At 37.8% G+C, this 15,017-nt stretch overlaps 1 protein-coding gene across 3 annotated transcripts in view; it reads right to left on the bottom strand.

The window, feature by feature from the left end:
- Positions 1-15,017, bottom strand: part of CNTN5 (contactin 5) — a 680,093-nt gene that overhangs the window by 135,743 nt on the left and 529,333 nt on the right. For all 3 annotated transcript variants that reach the window (XM_052812642.1, XM_052812644.1, XM_052812643.1), the window contains 2 exons: positions 10,231-10,412; positions 602-738 (listed from right to left, as the gene is read on the bottom strand). In XM_052812642.1, the coding sequence (XP_052668602.1) occupies positions 602-738; positions 10,231-10,412 (319 nt within the window). The remainder of the gene's footprint in view (positions 1-601; positions 739-10,230; positions 10,413-15,017) is intronic.

Genomic DNA, 15,017 nt, shown 5'->3' with positions numbered 1-15,017 from the left:
ATGGTGAGTTCTGTTACTTGCAGAGAATTAATGGAGTTGAAAAGCGATGAAAATATAATAGTCATTGTACCTCTTACATCTGCCTGCTAGTGTTTTGAAGGGTATGATTATGTACAAAGAAAATGTGGTAAATAACATAAGGTAACATAACATTGGGGAAAATATGAAGGAAGCTGATTCAGCAAATACAGCACATCTCTGAGTTGTTAGTATCTTCTTATACAGAAAAAAAAATAGATACAAACAGCGTAATACCACTATCTAAAAAAAAATAAAAAACCTAAGCATATTAGATATTGCTTAATTATACATTATAGTACAATGGCAGATGTTGTTGCAGACACAGCTCAGAAGGTTCCATCTCCCATATATCTCTGAATTACAGTGAATTACTGGTGAATGCAATTTGACATTGCTTGAGATGTTTCAGAAGGGACATGCACAGAAAACCTGCCTGTATAACAACACTTAAGAAACTAGCACAGAAAACAGTCATTTCTGAAGTACTTTTCTGAAGTACTTTTCAGTACCTTCTGTAACTGACTTTATCTGAATGAAAGGAGAAACATGTAATATAGTGGTGACTCCTCATCTAATGTACCTGCTGCCAGAGAGGAACTCCATTTTTCAGCCAACGGTATGTGGGCCTTGGCTTTCCAGTGGCTTTACATTCCCATCGGAGCTGATCTCCACTGTCTAATTGAGTATCATTAAGTTTCTCCACCCAATGTGGGTAAGCTGCAAGAAAAAAATAACATGCTGTATACAAAGTATATAAACTGGTAAGTCCCTAGCAGATATGCAAAGACCTAATCAATTACAGAACTTAAATTATGGCCTTTACAAAGTTACCTTACCCTCAGAAAGAAGCACATTTAAACAAACAACTGAAACTAAAAAAGAAAGTAATAAAATTAACAAAACTCCATAACTTCAAAGAAAATGCTGTAATGGCATCCGGCAGTGAGCAGTATCATGACCAGGAGTAGAAATCTTCCTGATTTAATAAAATACAATTGATTAAATTACAGTACTATGTATTAATACATTCATTATTACTGAATTTAAGAACATTTGCTTGGTAGTCACAACAGAATATTTAGTAACTTTTCAAGACCTAAGATATTTAAATTTTGGTGAGGAGGTTAATCATCATAGAATCTGTTTCATGTAGTTTTCTCAGTTTGCTAGGAAATCATAATTTATCCAGCTAGGAATAACTGGGCATTTGGTAAGGTATTTGCACGTATTTTTCTTAAACTATCTTGAGTTAGATTCATATTTCAAGGGAGAAAATACTTTTAATGTTTTTAAGCACAGAACCCACAAGAATTCCGGCATTCATCAGGAATATAAATTACACAGTAAGTCAATGTTAAAACAGTCTTTTTTTAAAGGTAGACAGTTGTTAGGTGTATATGTGATCATTAGTACCTAAATGTCATGTAATAATCTCTTAAAAAGCAGGGAATACTTTTTGCAGAGAAGCAGATCTTTAATGCGTCAGTCAATCAGATAGCTATATGTAGGGTCTTATAATTTGGAAAACTTTTTATGACTCAGTGAGGAACTGAGCATTCATATGCAGAAATAAAAATGTATGCTTAAAAGCCAGCTTTTGGGTTTTCATGCTGTAGCCATATCAATTTGTATAGCAAAGAGGATGATAGATGAAATTAATTAACTTAATGATATTAAATGTTGGGGGTTTTTTTCAAATAGTAGAGAATAAGTAGCTAAAGGTCTTCATTGCTAAAGGAATGTAAAATGCTTCTGCTTGGTATGAATAGAAGTCCAGATCTGTCACAATGAAGTCTCTGCTTCAAACCTCAGATAATTGATAACGTACTTAAACATAGGGAAGCAAGTTTAAAAATAAATCTTTGAATCTAGCTGGCATTTGACAGGTCACCAGTCAAAGACGTGAGAAGATATGAAAAGGCATGACAGGTGACTAAATGCTTCTAGCTTACATCTTGTGCATGGATGATAAAGAAAGTGGATGAGGTGTCTATCATTCCTAAGCAGAGAATAGTCTGCTTCAGAGTCCCTGACCAGACAGTTGTCAGAAGCTGGAAACATATCAGGAAAAGAATCACTCATTTCCCCTTCGGTAGCGGAAAACAGATAAGATTGACCCAACCTCACTCCCAAACCCAAGACCAAAACCATCTGCTCCCATATTCTTCTTATTGCAGTCAAGGCAATGTATGACATGCTCATATGTGCTCCGCTGTGCTGAATCACTTGATTCTTAAGTTATACGAAAGGGTCACATGAAATCCCCAGAAGCAGTTTGTGGGAGTTCCTGCTCACTTGTTGTCTATTAATTGTCCTAAAAATATAATGTATAGTTGATGCTGTTATTTTCTTTTTGAATGTTGCGGTATGCCCAAAGAAGCATGCTGAGAAGCAATTGTTTCCTTTGAAAATGGGTACATTAATATTACTTTGGAAGATGTGACAGTTAAATGTGTAACTAAAAATTAATAAAAGTTAGCCAATGGTGCCAGAAAATCTTATAATTTCAAAGAGGCACTAAACTGGTTCTATTTATATTTCATTCTTTTCATTATTTTGCTTTTCTGAAAATTCTACTGTATGACCCAAAGCATATCTAGTCTCATTTTTCTATGTTGAATTTGATCTCACCATGAACCAGAGCATTCAGAATGAGACCTTGCACCTGTTTACACTGAAATAAAACCATGTCCCCAAGTCTGGCCACAGACATGTTCTCCTCAGTACACAACTGCCATTCCCTACCCTCTGTCTCTGGCTGTCTTGATAGCACAGTCATGGCTCGGGTTTTCCTTGGTAACCACAAACTTGCAAATTACAGTGGTATGATCGATTGGTATTAACAACTTTTTTTTCATTAGTTGGGGTATTTCTACCCTAAATTTTCTCCTCATAGCCTAAATGGCCTTTGGTTTCATAATTTTCAAGCTGTTGAACTGGCCATCAGCCAAGGCAATGACTCAGGTTCCCACCTCTTTGAGAACAAGGTAGCAAAGCAATAGGTAGATGTAGCAGGAATAGAGCTAAATGCATGATTGAGAGAAATATTTTCATAACTTTTTGGCTTCCTTTCCTCTCTCTATGTACTCCTTACTTTGCCACAGAGAGTTCCCTCTCTGCTTATTAGCAGGGGTCACTCTCATAATATCATAACACTTGTTCTTAAACCCTGTCAAGAATTTAAAAAGTGAAATGTTTAACTGGATGTACAACTTCTGACTCAATGTATTATTTTCTTTTTTTTTAACAAAAATGTGTTAACATCATCCTAATATACACGTGGGCAAAGAAAGCTTCATTCCATAATTGCATTTAATTTTAATTAGAAAATATAAATTCTAAGAAGCATTTAAACAGATTTCAATACTAATAGGTTCTTTTTTCTTTTTATAAATGCAGCATTCATCTTGGGGAAAAATGGGTGTTTGCCTGGTTTTTAACTGTCCAGTGGAGAGTTTTGGGGTGAATGCAAGAATAGAAGGATGCGGTTTATTATTCAGTAGTCTTTATGGATATTGTGCCACAGCTTTATACAGTGCTCCTGAGATTTTAAAATCACCATCCAATCCCTGATTTATTTTATGCTGCATTTCTGCAGCTGTTTATTCAAGGATGTCAAAATGTTTTACAAACACAAATTGGCAATAAATCTACAAGCTTACAGGCCAGTTTTTACATCCTCTGTGCAAAATGAAATTCAGGTGCAGAAAACTCAGCCTACTTTCTCAAATTATTAAGCAACTTTTAACTGAAAGAAAATTCAGGACAAAATTTTTCATAGACAATTACTTTGGATAGAGTCCTAAAATGTGAATGAGTACAGTTTGGGGTGAAAAAAATTAATTTTCTGAAAATGAGGCCAATTGGGAAGTATACAGTAGGAGAAGAATAGGTAGCTATCACAATGAGAAAGATAAGATAGCAAATTTAAACTGAAGGTGCAATTCTGACCAGAAAAATCTCTTCCTCTCTAGCCAGTTTTACTGCATGGGGCTAAACTGTAGTGGCACCAGTGGATTTTCTTCCATACAGTTTTTATAAGGAAGTGATTAAAAATTGTTTTGAAAATCAGGATGGTCTGTTACACTGCATTACAGAATATTCCTGCCCTCAGCTGCTTGTTCCACTCCTGTGTTATGTCAAACCTCCCCTCCTGCTGTGGCAGCAGTGCTGCTCATGGGGCACTGCTGTGAGCAGGATCAGGGAACTGATCCAGCCAAAAGAAAAATGGCCAAAAAAAGTTTCTTGTGGTCTGCTTCCCATCACCACCCTCTGCTGAACTGGCACGAGTGAGTAGGTAACACAGAAGAAAGCCCAAGAGGTTCAGAATGAGAGGAGCAGGAATTGCATAAACCAGTGCTTACCATTGGCAAAATGCTGCAAGCCAGGATTTGTGGAGGAACTGTGATTACAAAAGGTTAATGGCCAATTTGTCCACCTAAATTTTAATTTTTGTGCTCTGTTCTATTAATCAATTTGATCTTGAATAAAATTTCCTGGAAACTTACAGGATGAGTGGATCACTTGGGGAAAAAAAACACCTCTTAAAATAGGTTGCGGTGCATATGAGCATGTCTTGCATTATTAAAATTATGTTTTTAATGTCTTTGTCACTTCTACAGCTGAATTTCCACTAAGTGCTGAGACTACAACAATCTGAAATTGTCAGCATCTGAAATACCACTTTCTGAACAACATCTGAAGTGTCAGCTGCATCAGGCAGTCATGGTATATCTGGATTGCAGCATCAGGTAAGAAATGAAAAATCACTAGTTTGTGATTAAATGTGACCAGACAGGCAGACTGGGCATCCTGGGCTTTCTCCAAACTACTCTGTGGTGACCCAGATCAGATGCAACTGACAAAATGAAGAAGATTCAAAGAGACGAGTGAGTTCCTACAGAGATACGCAAATAGACTGCAGTACGACACAGCTGGTCCTACAGCCTGCTCTGAAATTTTACAGGAAACCCCTGGTAAGGAATGATGGCCTACATCTGAATTTCTGAGCTGAAATAATCATTGTCTCCTGGAGGAATAAGATGTCAGTGAAAAGACAATGACCTTAAAAGTAAATAATTCATGTTGACTGTTGTTATGAGTAAGAGGTACAGCAAGAAATGCTGTTTCAAGTAATGCCCCCAAATCCTGCCATATCAGCTGTCAGCAAAGGAAGCTGACGATTTTGTAAAGTAACATTTGGCTAAACTTTGCACGGCTAAAGCCTTCTTACCCAAATCCTCTTACATACACCCCTGGAAAGGGTTCTCAAGGTTTGTAGGCCCGTGAGACGCTAATGGTGTCTCCAGGAGCACTGAAGGCTGCGAGCGGCCCACTGGGGAGTGTTTCATCTCAAGGCCAAGAAAAGGCCCTTGTTGAAAAGGCTAGCAATAGTTTGTGCTTCTTGTTCTGCTGTACCGGAGGTTGCTGCCAGTCTCCTCCATCTGGAAGCCCTCTGTTACCTGCTCTGACCTTGCTCCCTGCTAGTGCAGATGATAGGTGAAATTCTGACTCCGATCTAGTTTTGACTTATCTGTTAGATAGTCTAAAGTATCATATTAGACTTAAGAGAAACTTAGTAATATAGTAGTCTCACATATCTGTTAATCAGAGGAATGAGACAATCTGAAGTGGATCCCTTTTCTATAATGTTAATGAAGTTGTTCTGATATTATTGCAAAAAATTCCGATTAGCACAAACTGTGCACTATCCATAAAGGCAGTGACTGTAAAAAATATAATTTTGATGACGGTGGAGAACTAAAAATTTGTATTTCCATCTGAACAGAATAGAACAAACCTGACATAGAAAATGTTTTCTATGGATTCCTAGATTTGACTATCATCTTTATTTCTGCTCAAAACAAAAATGTGTCCAGGCTAATTAGAGAGGCAGAGTTGTGTAGAACACTACATCATGTTTGCTGTGATTTTATGCCACAGGTCTGCAGGGTGCTCTTGAGGAAATAATTTCATTTTCCAGCATCTTGGTTTCTCTCTTGAAGAGCACCTTTTATATTCCTTTAACTCTGAAAGAGGGAGGCAGAGATAATTGAAACACCTTTATAAGGTGCTTTGTCATCTAGTAGTTTCACAGCTCTAGAAAACAGCTAGTAAGTGTATAAGCTGGGGTACACCTTATAACTCAAATTAAATTTTTAAGAAATGTTGTTGAAAAAGACCAGGCATGCTGCTAAATGCCTCTGGACCCCAGGTCCCTAGCAGGAGCTGCTATAATTTCATGGAAGTAATTGACAGTAAGAATTTGTAATACCAGAGAAATATTGCTGGGGTATTGGCATAGTAGGAGGCATCAAGTAGTTCCTGGGCTTTGATTGCTGTTTCCAGTAAAAGCCTTACAAAACTATTGCTTCAAGTGCAGTATGGATGGCATATCCAAAACAAAAGGTGCAAACTACCATCTTTGCCATCACATAATTTTTCCAGCATGGACCAAAAAAAAATTGAAGACAAAAACCTGCCCTTGGCTCTAGATGGATGGAAATGAAAAGCAAGGAGATAAGCATCATCCAGAGATACGCCGATACTCACTAAAACCAAGGGAGCTAAGATAAAGACATTGGAAAGCTGGAGGAGACAGCAAAATTGATTACGGACCTGGAAATATTGACGTATGTGGAAAAAAACCTAAGTATGCTAGTCTATGGTTATTTAATGAAAGTGTGTAACAAAGACAGAGAACTGTGTATAGTTAGTAATGGGGGGGAAGCACTAGGAACCATGGGATGAAATCAAGAAAAGAAAAATAAAATTGATTCAAAGGAGAAACTCCTTCTTAAAGGTATCTATTAGCCTGAGGACCTGTCTAAACTGCAGCAGTTGGAATTCCACTGACTGCAATATTTGAAAACAGAAAACCATTCAGAGCCTGAAAGATTCATTGCGTGATTTCCTGCAGTAGACCTTTCCTGCTAAGTATTTAAGGTTGTAGGATTCATGGAATGGTAGCAGGTGATGTAGCTTTAATTGATAGGAAGTAGGTGGGACTCAAGCATACCTTCAATATAAGGAAAACTTTGACTTGTAAGTATTCAGGGTATGTCTTATATAGGCTTTTGTTTCTAGCCTCTAGGATGCAGCAACAATATTATATAAATTCCATGATTTTACTTGTGCTGGTTTTGGCTGAGGTAGAATTAATTTTCTTCATAGTAGCTAGTATGGGGCTATGTTTTGGATTTGTGCTGAAAACAGTGTTGATAACACAGGGGTGTTTTCGTTACTGCTGAGCAGTGCTTACACAGAGCCAAGGCCTTTGCTGCTTCTTATCTCACCCCACCGCACCAGCGAGGAGGCTGGGGGGGGCACAAGGAGTTGGGGGTGGACACAGCTGGGACAGCTGACCCTGACTGACCAAAGGGGTGTCCTATAGCATATGTCATCATGCTCAGCAATAAAAGCTGGGGGAAGAAGAATGAAGGGGCAGGGGGGAGGACATTTGGAGTGACGGCGTTTGTCTTCCCAAGTAACGGTTATGCATGGTGGAGCCCTGCTTTCCTGGAGGTGGCTGAACACCTGCCTGCCCATGGGAAGTGGTGAATGAATTCCTTGTTTTTCTTTGCTTACATGCGTGGCTTTTGCTTTACCTAAAGACCTAACTGTCTTTACCTCAACCCACAAGTTTTCTCTCTTTTACTCTTCTGATTCCCTCCCCCATCCCACCAGCAGGCAGTGAATGAGCAGCTGTGCAGGGCTTAGTTGCTAGCTGGGGTTAAACCATGACAGTCCTTTTTAGCACCAAACGTGGGGCTCAAAGGGTTCGAGATAACAACAGATTTGATTAGAATGTGCTAGATCGAGTTTATAGCTCTTATTGCTGTTTAGCTATTAATTCACAGGCTACTGGGCTTGCCATGAGGCTTGCTTGCCTTATTGTATATTAGAGTCTAGTGCTCATTAGTGGTTGCTTTCTGCTTTTGCTGCTTGCTGTACTATTGTACTGCTTATCATCCGACTCTGCTGTGCCTGGGAACATTTTGATAACAGCAATGGCGATGTGCCTGGGCTGGCAGATGGCCAGGGCATCACTGCTGTTTCTGTGCTGCTGTACTGGACAGGCTGGAACTCTGGTGTGTACTCAAGTTGAAGGGACTGTGACCTGTGGATGAGTCCATGTGGGAGCAGGACACCCCAATGCATCTGTGACCGTGGATAAGCCCATGCCAGAGCAGGTACATCTCAGAGCATCTGTGGCCGTGGTTATGTCTGTGGCCGCAGCAGGTGTATCACTGAAGGGATTGTGGCCCAAGGATAAGTCCACGCTGGAGAAGGTACACCTCGAAGCACCTCTGGCTGTGGATAAGTCCATGCTGCAGCAGGTACACCTTGAAGCATCAGTGGCTGTGCATGAGGTCACACTGGAACACCTCAAAGTGTGTGGCCATGGATAAGCCCGCGACAGAGCAGGTACAACCCTGGAGGGACTGCAGCCATGGGCAAGGCCATGTTGGAGCAGGTTTACTTCTGAAGGGACGGGGGCTGTGGCTAAGGCCATGCTGGAGCAGGTCTATCTTCTCCATGGCCCATGGAGAAGGCCACACTGGAACAGGTGCACCTCAAAGCCCCTGTGGCTGTGGATAAGTCTATGCCGCAGCAGGTACACCCCTGAAGAGACCGTGACTCATAGATAAGGCTCCCCTTGGAGCAGGTACACCCCTAAGGGACTGCAGTCTGGGGATAAGTCCAAGCCGGCGCAGGGGCAAGGGGAGGAGTTCACTGCAATGTTAAACCTGACGGTCTGGTCCAAAGGGACCAGGGGTGGAGATTGTAATGGAAATACCTTTAAATTGTTGTAACCTGGGATTTGAGTTGCATGTTATGGGAATTACTATAGCAGGAACCCCTTGTTGCTAGCCAGGCTAGGAGCAAGGGGAGGAGTTCATTACAATGCTAAACCCTAAAACCCTGCCCAACAGCACCAGGGGTGGAGACTGTAATGGATATACCTTTAAATTGTGGTAACCCATGATTTGAGTTGCATGTTGTAGGAATTACTATAGCAGGAACCACCTGAACCAGTGGAGGACAAGCCTTACAAGAAGCAGTACAAGGGCAGCAGTGACCTGACCTGAGCTGGCTTTGGTGCCCAATAACTCCAGGCAACTCTCCTGTCCTGAGTGACCAGCATAACAGATGGAGCCTAAAGTCATGGACTAAATGAACTCAGTGGGCATTTTGTGGATGTTTGTGGACATTTATGAACATTTTACAGACATTTCACAGGGGCGGTCCATAGACTAAGGGAATGATATCTGTGTATTGTATCAAAGGATGGGAAGGGTGGTGGTGGTTAATGAGGTTGTATTGTATAGTGTGGGACCTGAGCATGATGTAAATGGTATGGAATAAGGGGTGGAGAATGTGCTAGTTTTGGCTGGGATAGAGTTAATTTTCTTCATAGTAGCTATAGTTACCTCACTTTTACTCTCCTGATTCTCTCTTCCATCCCACCAGGGGGGAGTGAGTGAGCGGCTGTGTGGTGCTTAGTTACTGGCTGGGGTTAAACCACGACATTACTAAATATTTTTAACTTCTTCAACTAAAGGTTATGTTTTTTCTTTTCAATGTGATACATGATTCAGGTTTTTTTATGCTTACTCAAAACACTTTTAGAAAGACCAATCTTAGAAAATCTTCAGCACTTTCTGAAAATCAAAACCTTCAGAAATTGTGCATGCCTAGACTGATAATTTTCTACAAAACCAGAAGCACTTCTCCAGGTCTGATTTCTGTACAATGAATTTGACAAAATGCAGCACTCAGGCATGGCAAGGGTGAAACATTAATAAAACTGTGACAAAAATCCTAAGATATTTCTAATATTGTTTTCTGACATACACATCATGCTTAGATTGCATGTCATTGTTATGTATCATATCAGGAGAAAAAACCAGACCTTTAAAATTATATTGATACTCTTAAAAAAACCCCCAAAACCCACAACAGAAACCCATAAACATCAACCATGAAATTGTATTTAAGCCAGTTCTTTGAGGGAGTCAACTTTATTTATATTTCAGACTTTAATGCATTACTAAGGAATAAAAGTTTATAGCTTAATTCAATACTTATTTTATTTCAGAAGAAAGATATTTTGTTTCTACTGGACCTTAGCACCCTTCATATGTAGTTAAAGTCTTAAGTGTGGACAAAACATTGCTGGGTAATACTGTGTGCAATTACACTTACTGTACACTTGTAGTTGTCCTCTGAAGACATTTCTTCCACGAGAGTTTTCAGCCTTACATTCGTACATTCCTGCGTCCTCTAGCTGCACATTAGGTATTTCAAGCACAGCTTGGGATTTTCTCAGGCGGGCTTTACTTGGATTATGACCATTAACTTTCCTCCAAGAGATTGTTGGAACAGGGCTGAAATATTTATTAAAATTACTGTTAGCACTCTTCCACTATCGAGTATACAGATTCTGTTATCTGGTAGTTTAAACACTTAATAATCTAAGTAGCAATAAAATATAACCACAATTAAGGTTCATATAATGCTTGATATACCTCACTTCCTGTAGGGAATCCTTAATAAATGGTTTGCTACATGGAATGTGTCTCTTTCATCCACAAGGGAGGTCAAGTTTTTATTGAGATCAAGTAAATCACTTGAAATGCTCTCTCTAGAGCTTCTTTAGCACTCTGCGCTTTACTCCTGAACACTTCCACTTGACAGGCAAAAGAAAATAACAACTTCAAAACCTGGAAGAATTTAGCAAATTCCAACACATCCTAATTTTCCTGCAATGAAACTGCCATTGAGAGATCAGTAATTGATAACATCCATCTAGGTGGGGGATTTCAGTACCACTCTATCTTGGATAAATTAAGGTGACCAAGGTTTGGAGACCTTTTCTGTTGCAATATTCTTTAAGTTACAAAACTGGTTGTTTAAGAAGTATGTATTAATGGCATTACTGTTTCTGACTGATAGCATTACATGCCTGCTTGTGGGAGTAGAAGGGCTTTTCACTGTAGCTTGCTATTCCACACAGGTCTACATGGAAACTGTGTCATTTACATTCATACTGAGGGAAGAAACGGACTAGATGATAGTGCTTGCACTCATTCAATTTTCTTTTTAGCCCAAACACTCATTAGTCATTGTGCACCCATTGGGCTTTTCGGTACAGCATATATTTGTTGAAATATGGCAGATACTTAAGGGGGAAGAAAAGAAAAAAGAAATAGAAGACCTGTAGTTATAAAATGTTTGATTATGATCTGAAAAGTAGTCTGCTTCAGGTATTCCAAAAGAAGTTGGAGGACATCATAAAAGAAAATGTAACTGTTACATGCTGATACTTTTTCAAAAAACATTTTGTATTTATTTGAAATGCTTTCAAGTCTAAGCTTAGATATAAACACAGTTGGATCTTGTGGCAGTTTAGATGGGGAAAAGTACTTTATAGCATAGATTCAAATTCAAAGCTTCTATTAATTTCTTCCATCATTTGCTAACTTCCACTTGCTGTAACTATATGAAGCTGCATTAAAAAATCACCTTTTCCTCAGTATTTCGGGGTGTCCAATTTGAGACACAACAAATACAGACATGTCAACCAGCCATGGGTGAAGCTCTAGCTATTCTTCAGCCAGTTAAAATCAGGCTGTGAGTTACTGCAGTTGTAACTCAGACTTCCAGACAAGGTGCTCCAAATTCTACTACTTTATAGAGATCCAGAAAATTCCCAGACTTGTAGTTGGAGGTCAAAATGTTTCTCTAATCTTGTTTCCCGAATGTTACAAATCACTGAATTTCATTGAGCCTATTAACTTAATTACCTTCACAAAGCCAACATATAGTCCCATATGGAATGGTAACACTATTTATTTGAATATATCAGAAGGAGACAATCATTGTTCCCCTTACCAATTTGCTGCACTGATTACTTAACCTGTCAAAAGGTATTTTATTTTGAGAGTGTGTGGATTCATCTCTGAGGCATAGTCCCTACAATACCTCTCTATTCTTGCAAAATGGTCCCTTATCAATTTCTTCCCCCATGGAAGAAATACATGTGTGGAAATCAAATTACCTTTATTTTTTCCTTTGTCAACAAAACAGGCTGATCTCTTTCTCTTCAGCACTCCAATCATGTATACCTTTTTCTTTTTATAGATGGCTGTGGATCATATGGGGTCTTTTATTTCCACTACTGTATCACCACAGAAGCTTGATAGCTTGCTCATTATTAGTCTTAAATTACTTTCTTGCTGACTGATTTCAAATTTTGATGTCTTGTAAGTTCGGTTTGAGGACTCTTCTGTGCAGCTTGTATGGGTCTAATTTATAAAGTTTGTTTCCTATTAGAATTTATTTTACATACTTTTCAATTAGAAGATTAAAAGAACTTCCCATTCTTACCTGACACAAGTACTTCAACCTGTTCAATTCTAAATATGAAGAATAAATAGGATATTTCTGTCTCTGATGCACTAATAAAACTTACTGTCTTTAGCCCTACCACTTACGATATTCCTTTCACATCCTTAGGTACATATTTTGATTTGCTATACTTTGATAGCTATTTGTATATATTAGAAGTAGTACAAATAACAATATTAGTTTCTTTTTTTTTCCATTTATTAGCTCTCATTTTATATCTAATTGCACACTTCACTTTGACGTTCAAATTTATACTCTTTCTTGAGTGACTTTCTGGAGATTTTTTAAGTCTCTTGTTGTTTTGCATTCAGTTTTAAGTGTAAACTCCTTATATGCTTGTCCTCTTTCTATATGGAATATAATTATGTCACGATTGCTGGCTTCAAAACAGCCGCCATGGCCAGGCAAGTGTTTCATTAATCATTATTAATCACAACACATGTCCACACTAGGAATAGTTTATGCTGGTACAGTGCAATACTACTCAGCAACTGCTGTTTTATGAATGAGATGATAGGTGTGCAGGTACACTTTATTTGGCACCATAAGGGTCCCATGCTTGTTGCCCATTATTGCTTATTTGCCCTTCAGCCCTACTTTCAGTAAAATCAGTGACAAAAATGCTTTTGCTCTATTGCCATGGAACAAAACTGCTTCTGCTGAACAGAACTGATAAGTGGAATTTTTTCATAGTGTATATTTCTGAGAAACAATGAAGACATTATAAACCTTGGAGGTTGTCTCATTTAGCTGCTATGAGATTATTCTGAAATTCATGTATTTAGAAAATTTCATTTGAATTGCATTTAACTAATGTTTTTGAAATTTGCTTTTGTATCTGCTACAGAAAGTAAATGTGTATAACATGGCAAATACAGAGGAAACTTGCTTTTCTCTGGGTCATTAGGAAACGTATTTTAAAAAACCTCACTTTTTTCTTCATCAGTATGAGGTAGTAAGTGGAATTTTTCAAGGAGATAAAGTTACTTTAGCTGTGTAGATTTAATGATTTCAAAGGAAATTACTCCCAAACTGCATATCACTATTTGCAGACAACTTGTAGTTCTGTTTAATGAAGCTTTTTTTCCTTGCATAACTTACAAGTGAGTATGAATTTTACATCTAAAAAAAAAAAAAAATCTTTATCTATTTCTCCTCTGTGACTTGTGTGAGAATGAAATGAAATGTATAATTGAATATGAAGAATAAAATTGTGTGACTGTTCTAGAAAACTCCTAAAATCCACCATAAAAGCTAGCATATGCACACATCATCATCTTTTTAAATGATCCACAGCTTTTTAAAAAATAGAGCAACAGCAGAAATATCTCTAACTTTAATATGAGTTTAATGTAATATGCATAATTGTTAATTCTTATAATCATTATAATCCATTTTTATTTTGGTCTCAGCAGACACCTATGGGAATATAGTTTCCTTGTTTATGATAACCCTGTTCACTTTCAACTCCTTTGAGTAACTTTATTCAAGTTTCAATTGAGTTCAAAGATAATATTTCTCCTCACTTTTGGAAATAATCTGTTGAATACTACTGGTAAACCTTAGCACCACCGAGAAAAAAAATCCTACTTGATTTCAGAAATACCATCATTAAACTTCTCATTTATCTGAGCTGAAATAAAAGTTCTAAGAGGTCACTTGTGACTGTGGTAGACATTACTGTGGGTTTGTTCACTTTCAATTTGAAGAAAATATGAGTTATAGTTTTAAATTTAAAACTAGAAGAGATTATAAGAGTCAATTTTCAGCAGTATATTATTTGGGACAAGTGCTATTGAATTTGTTGGGAATTCTTCACAAGTTTCTTTGGAAATGTTTTGAAAAAAACTGTTGGAAGCAATTTTTTTTTTCAATTTGATCTTAAAAAGAATTTAATTAGATCTATAAAGCATATGTTTATTTCAAGAAAGGGGTGAGGTATTTTGAACTACCTTCTACATGGATCTGAGCTCCTAGTTTTTCAGCCATATCTTCAATAAGAATGCATAGGTTACTTTTTCTATATTTGGTTGGTACAAACTGATGTGCTTTTTTGAAACATTTTACCTTCTACTGTAATTTCAATTCCTCTCCACACTATTTCTCTTTACCATGCATCACTGTTCTGAGCTGTGCCTTCAAACCCACAGGTTCACATAATAAAGTATCTTGAAAACCTCTGCATGCCTGTGCATTTGAGACTAGAAAAAAACTTTTCTCCTTATGCCCTCCAGCCTTGCAACTGTTAAATATCTTCTAATTATTACAGGATAATTATGTAGAATTAAAATGTTGAGGAGTATCATGAAATTATCTCCATCAGATACTTCCAGAAACACCCATCAACCATTCACATGATTCTACCTTTAAAACGTCACATATAAATCTGTTCTGGTCAGGTGTAGAGATTTAGGAGACAAGATAATAACTTTTCATTTGGTTATTAAAAGATAGTTAGTACTCATGAAATATAGCTGCTGGTATATACTGGTATATATACGCAGCTAGTATATATATAGCCATGGTAAGTACTGGTGATTTAAGAATAGAAAAAGAATGGAAGGAAATGGTGATGAGTTTGA

Source organism: Harpia harpyja, chromosome 17, assembly GCF_026419915.1.
Source record: "Harpia harpyja isolate bHarHar1 chromosome 17, bHarHar1 primary haplotype, whole genome shotgun sequence".
Lineage (NCBI taxonomy): Eukaryota > Metazoa > Chordata > Aves > Accipitriformes > Accipitridae > Harpia > Harpia harpyja.
This window is presented reverse-complemented; position numbering and strand designations above follow the sequence as displayed.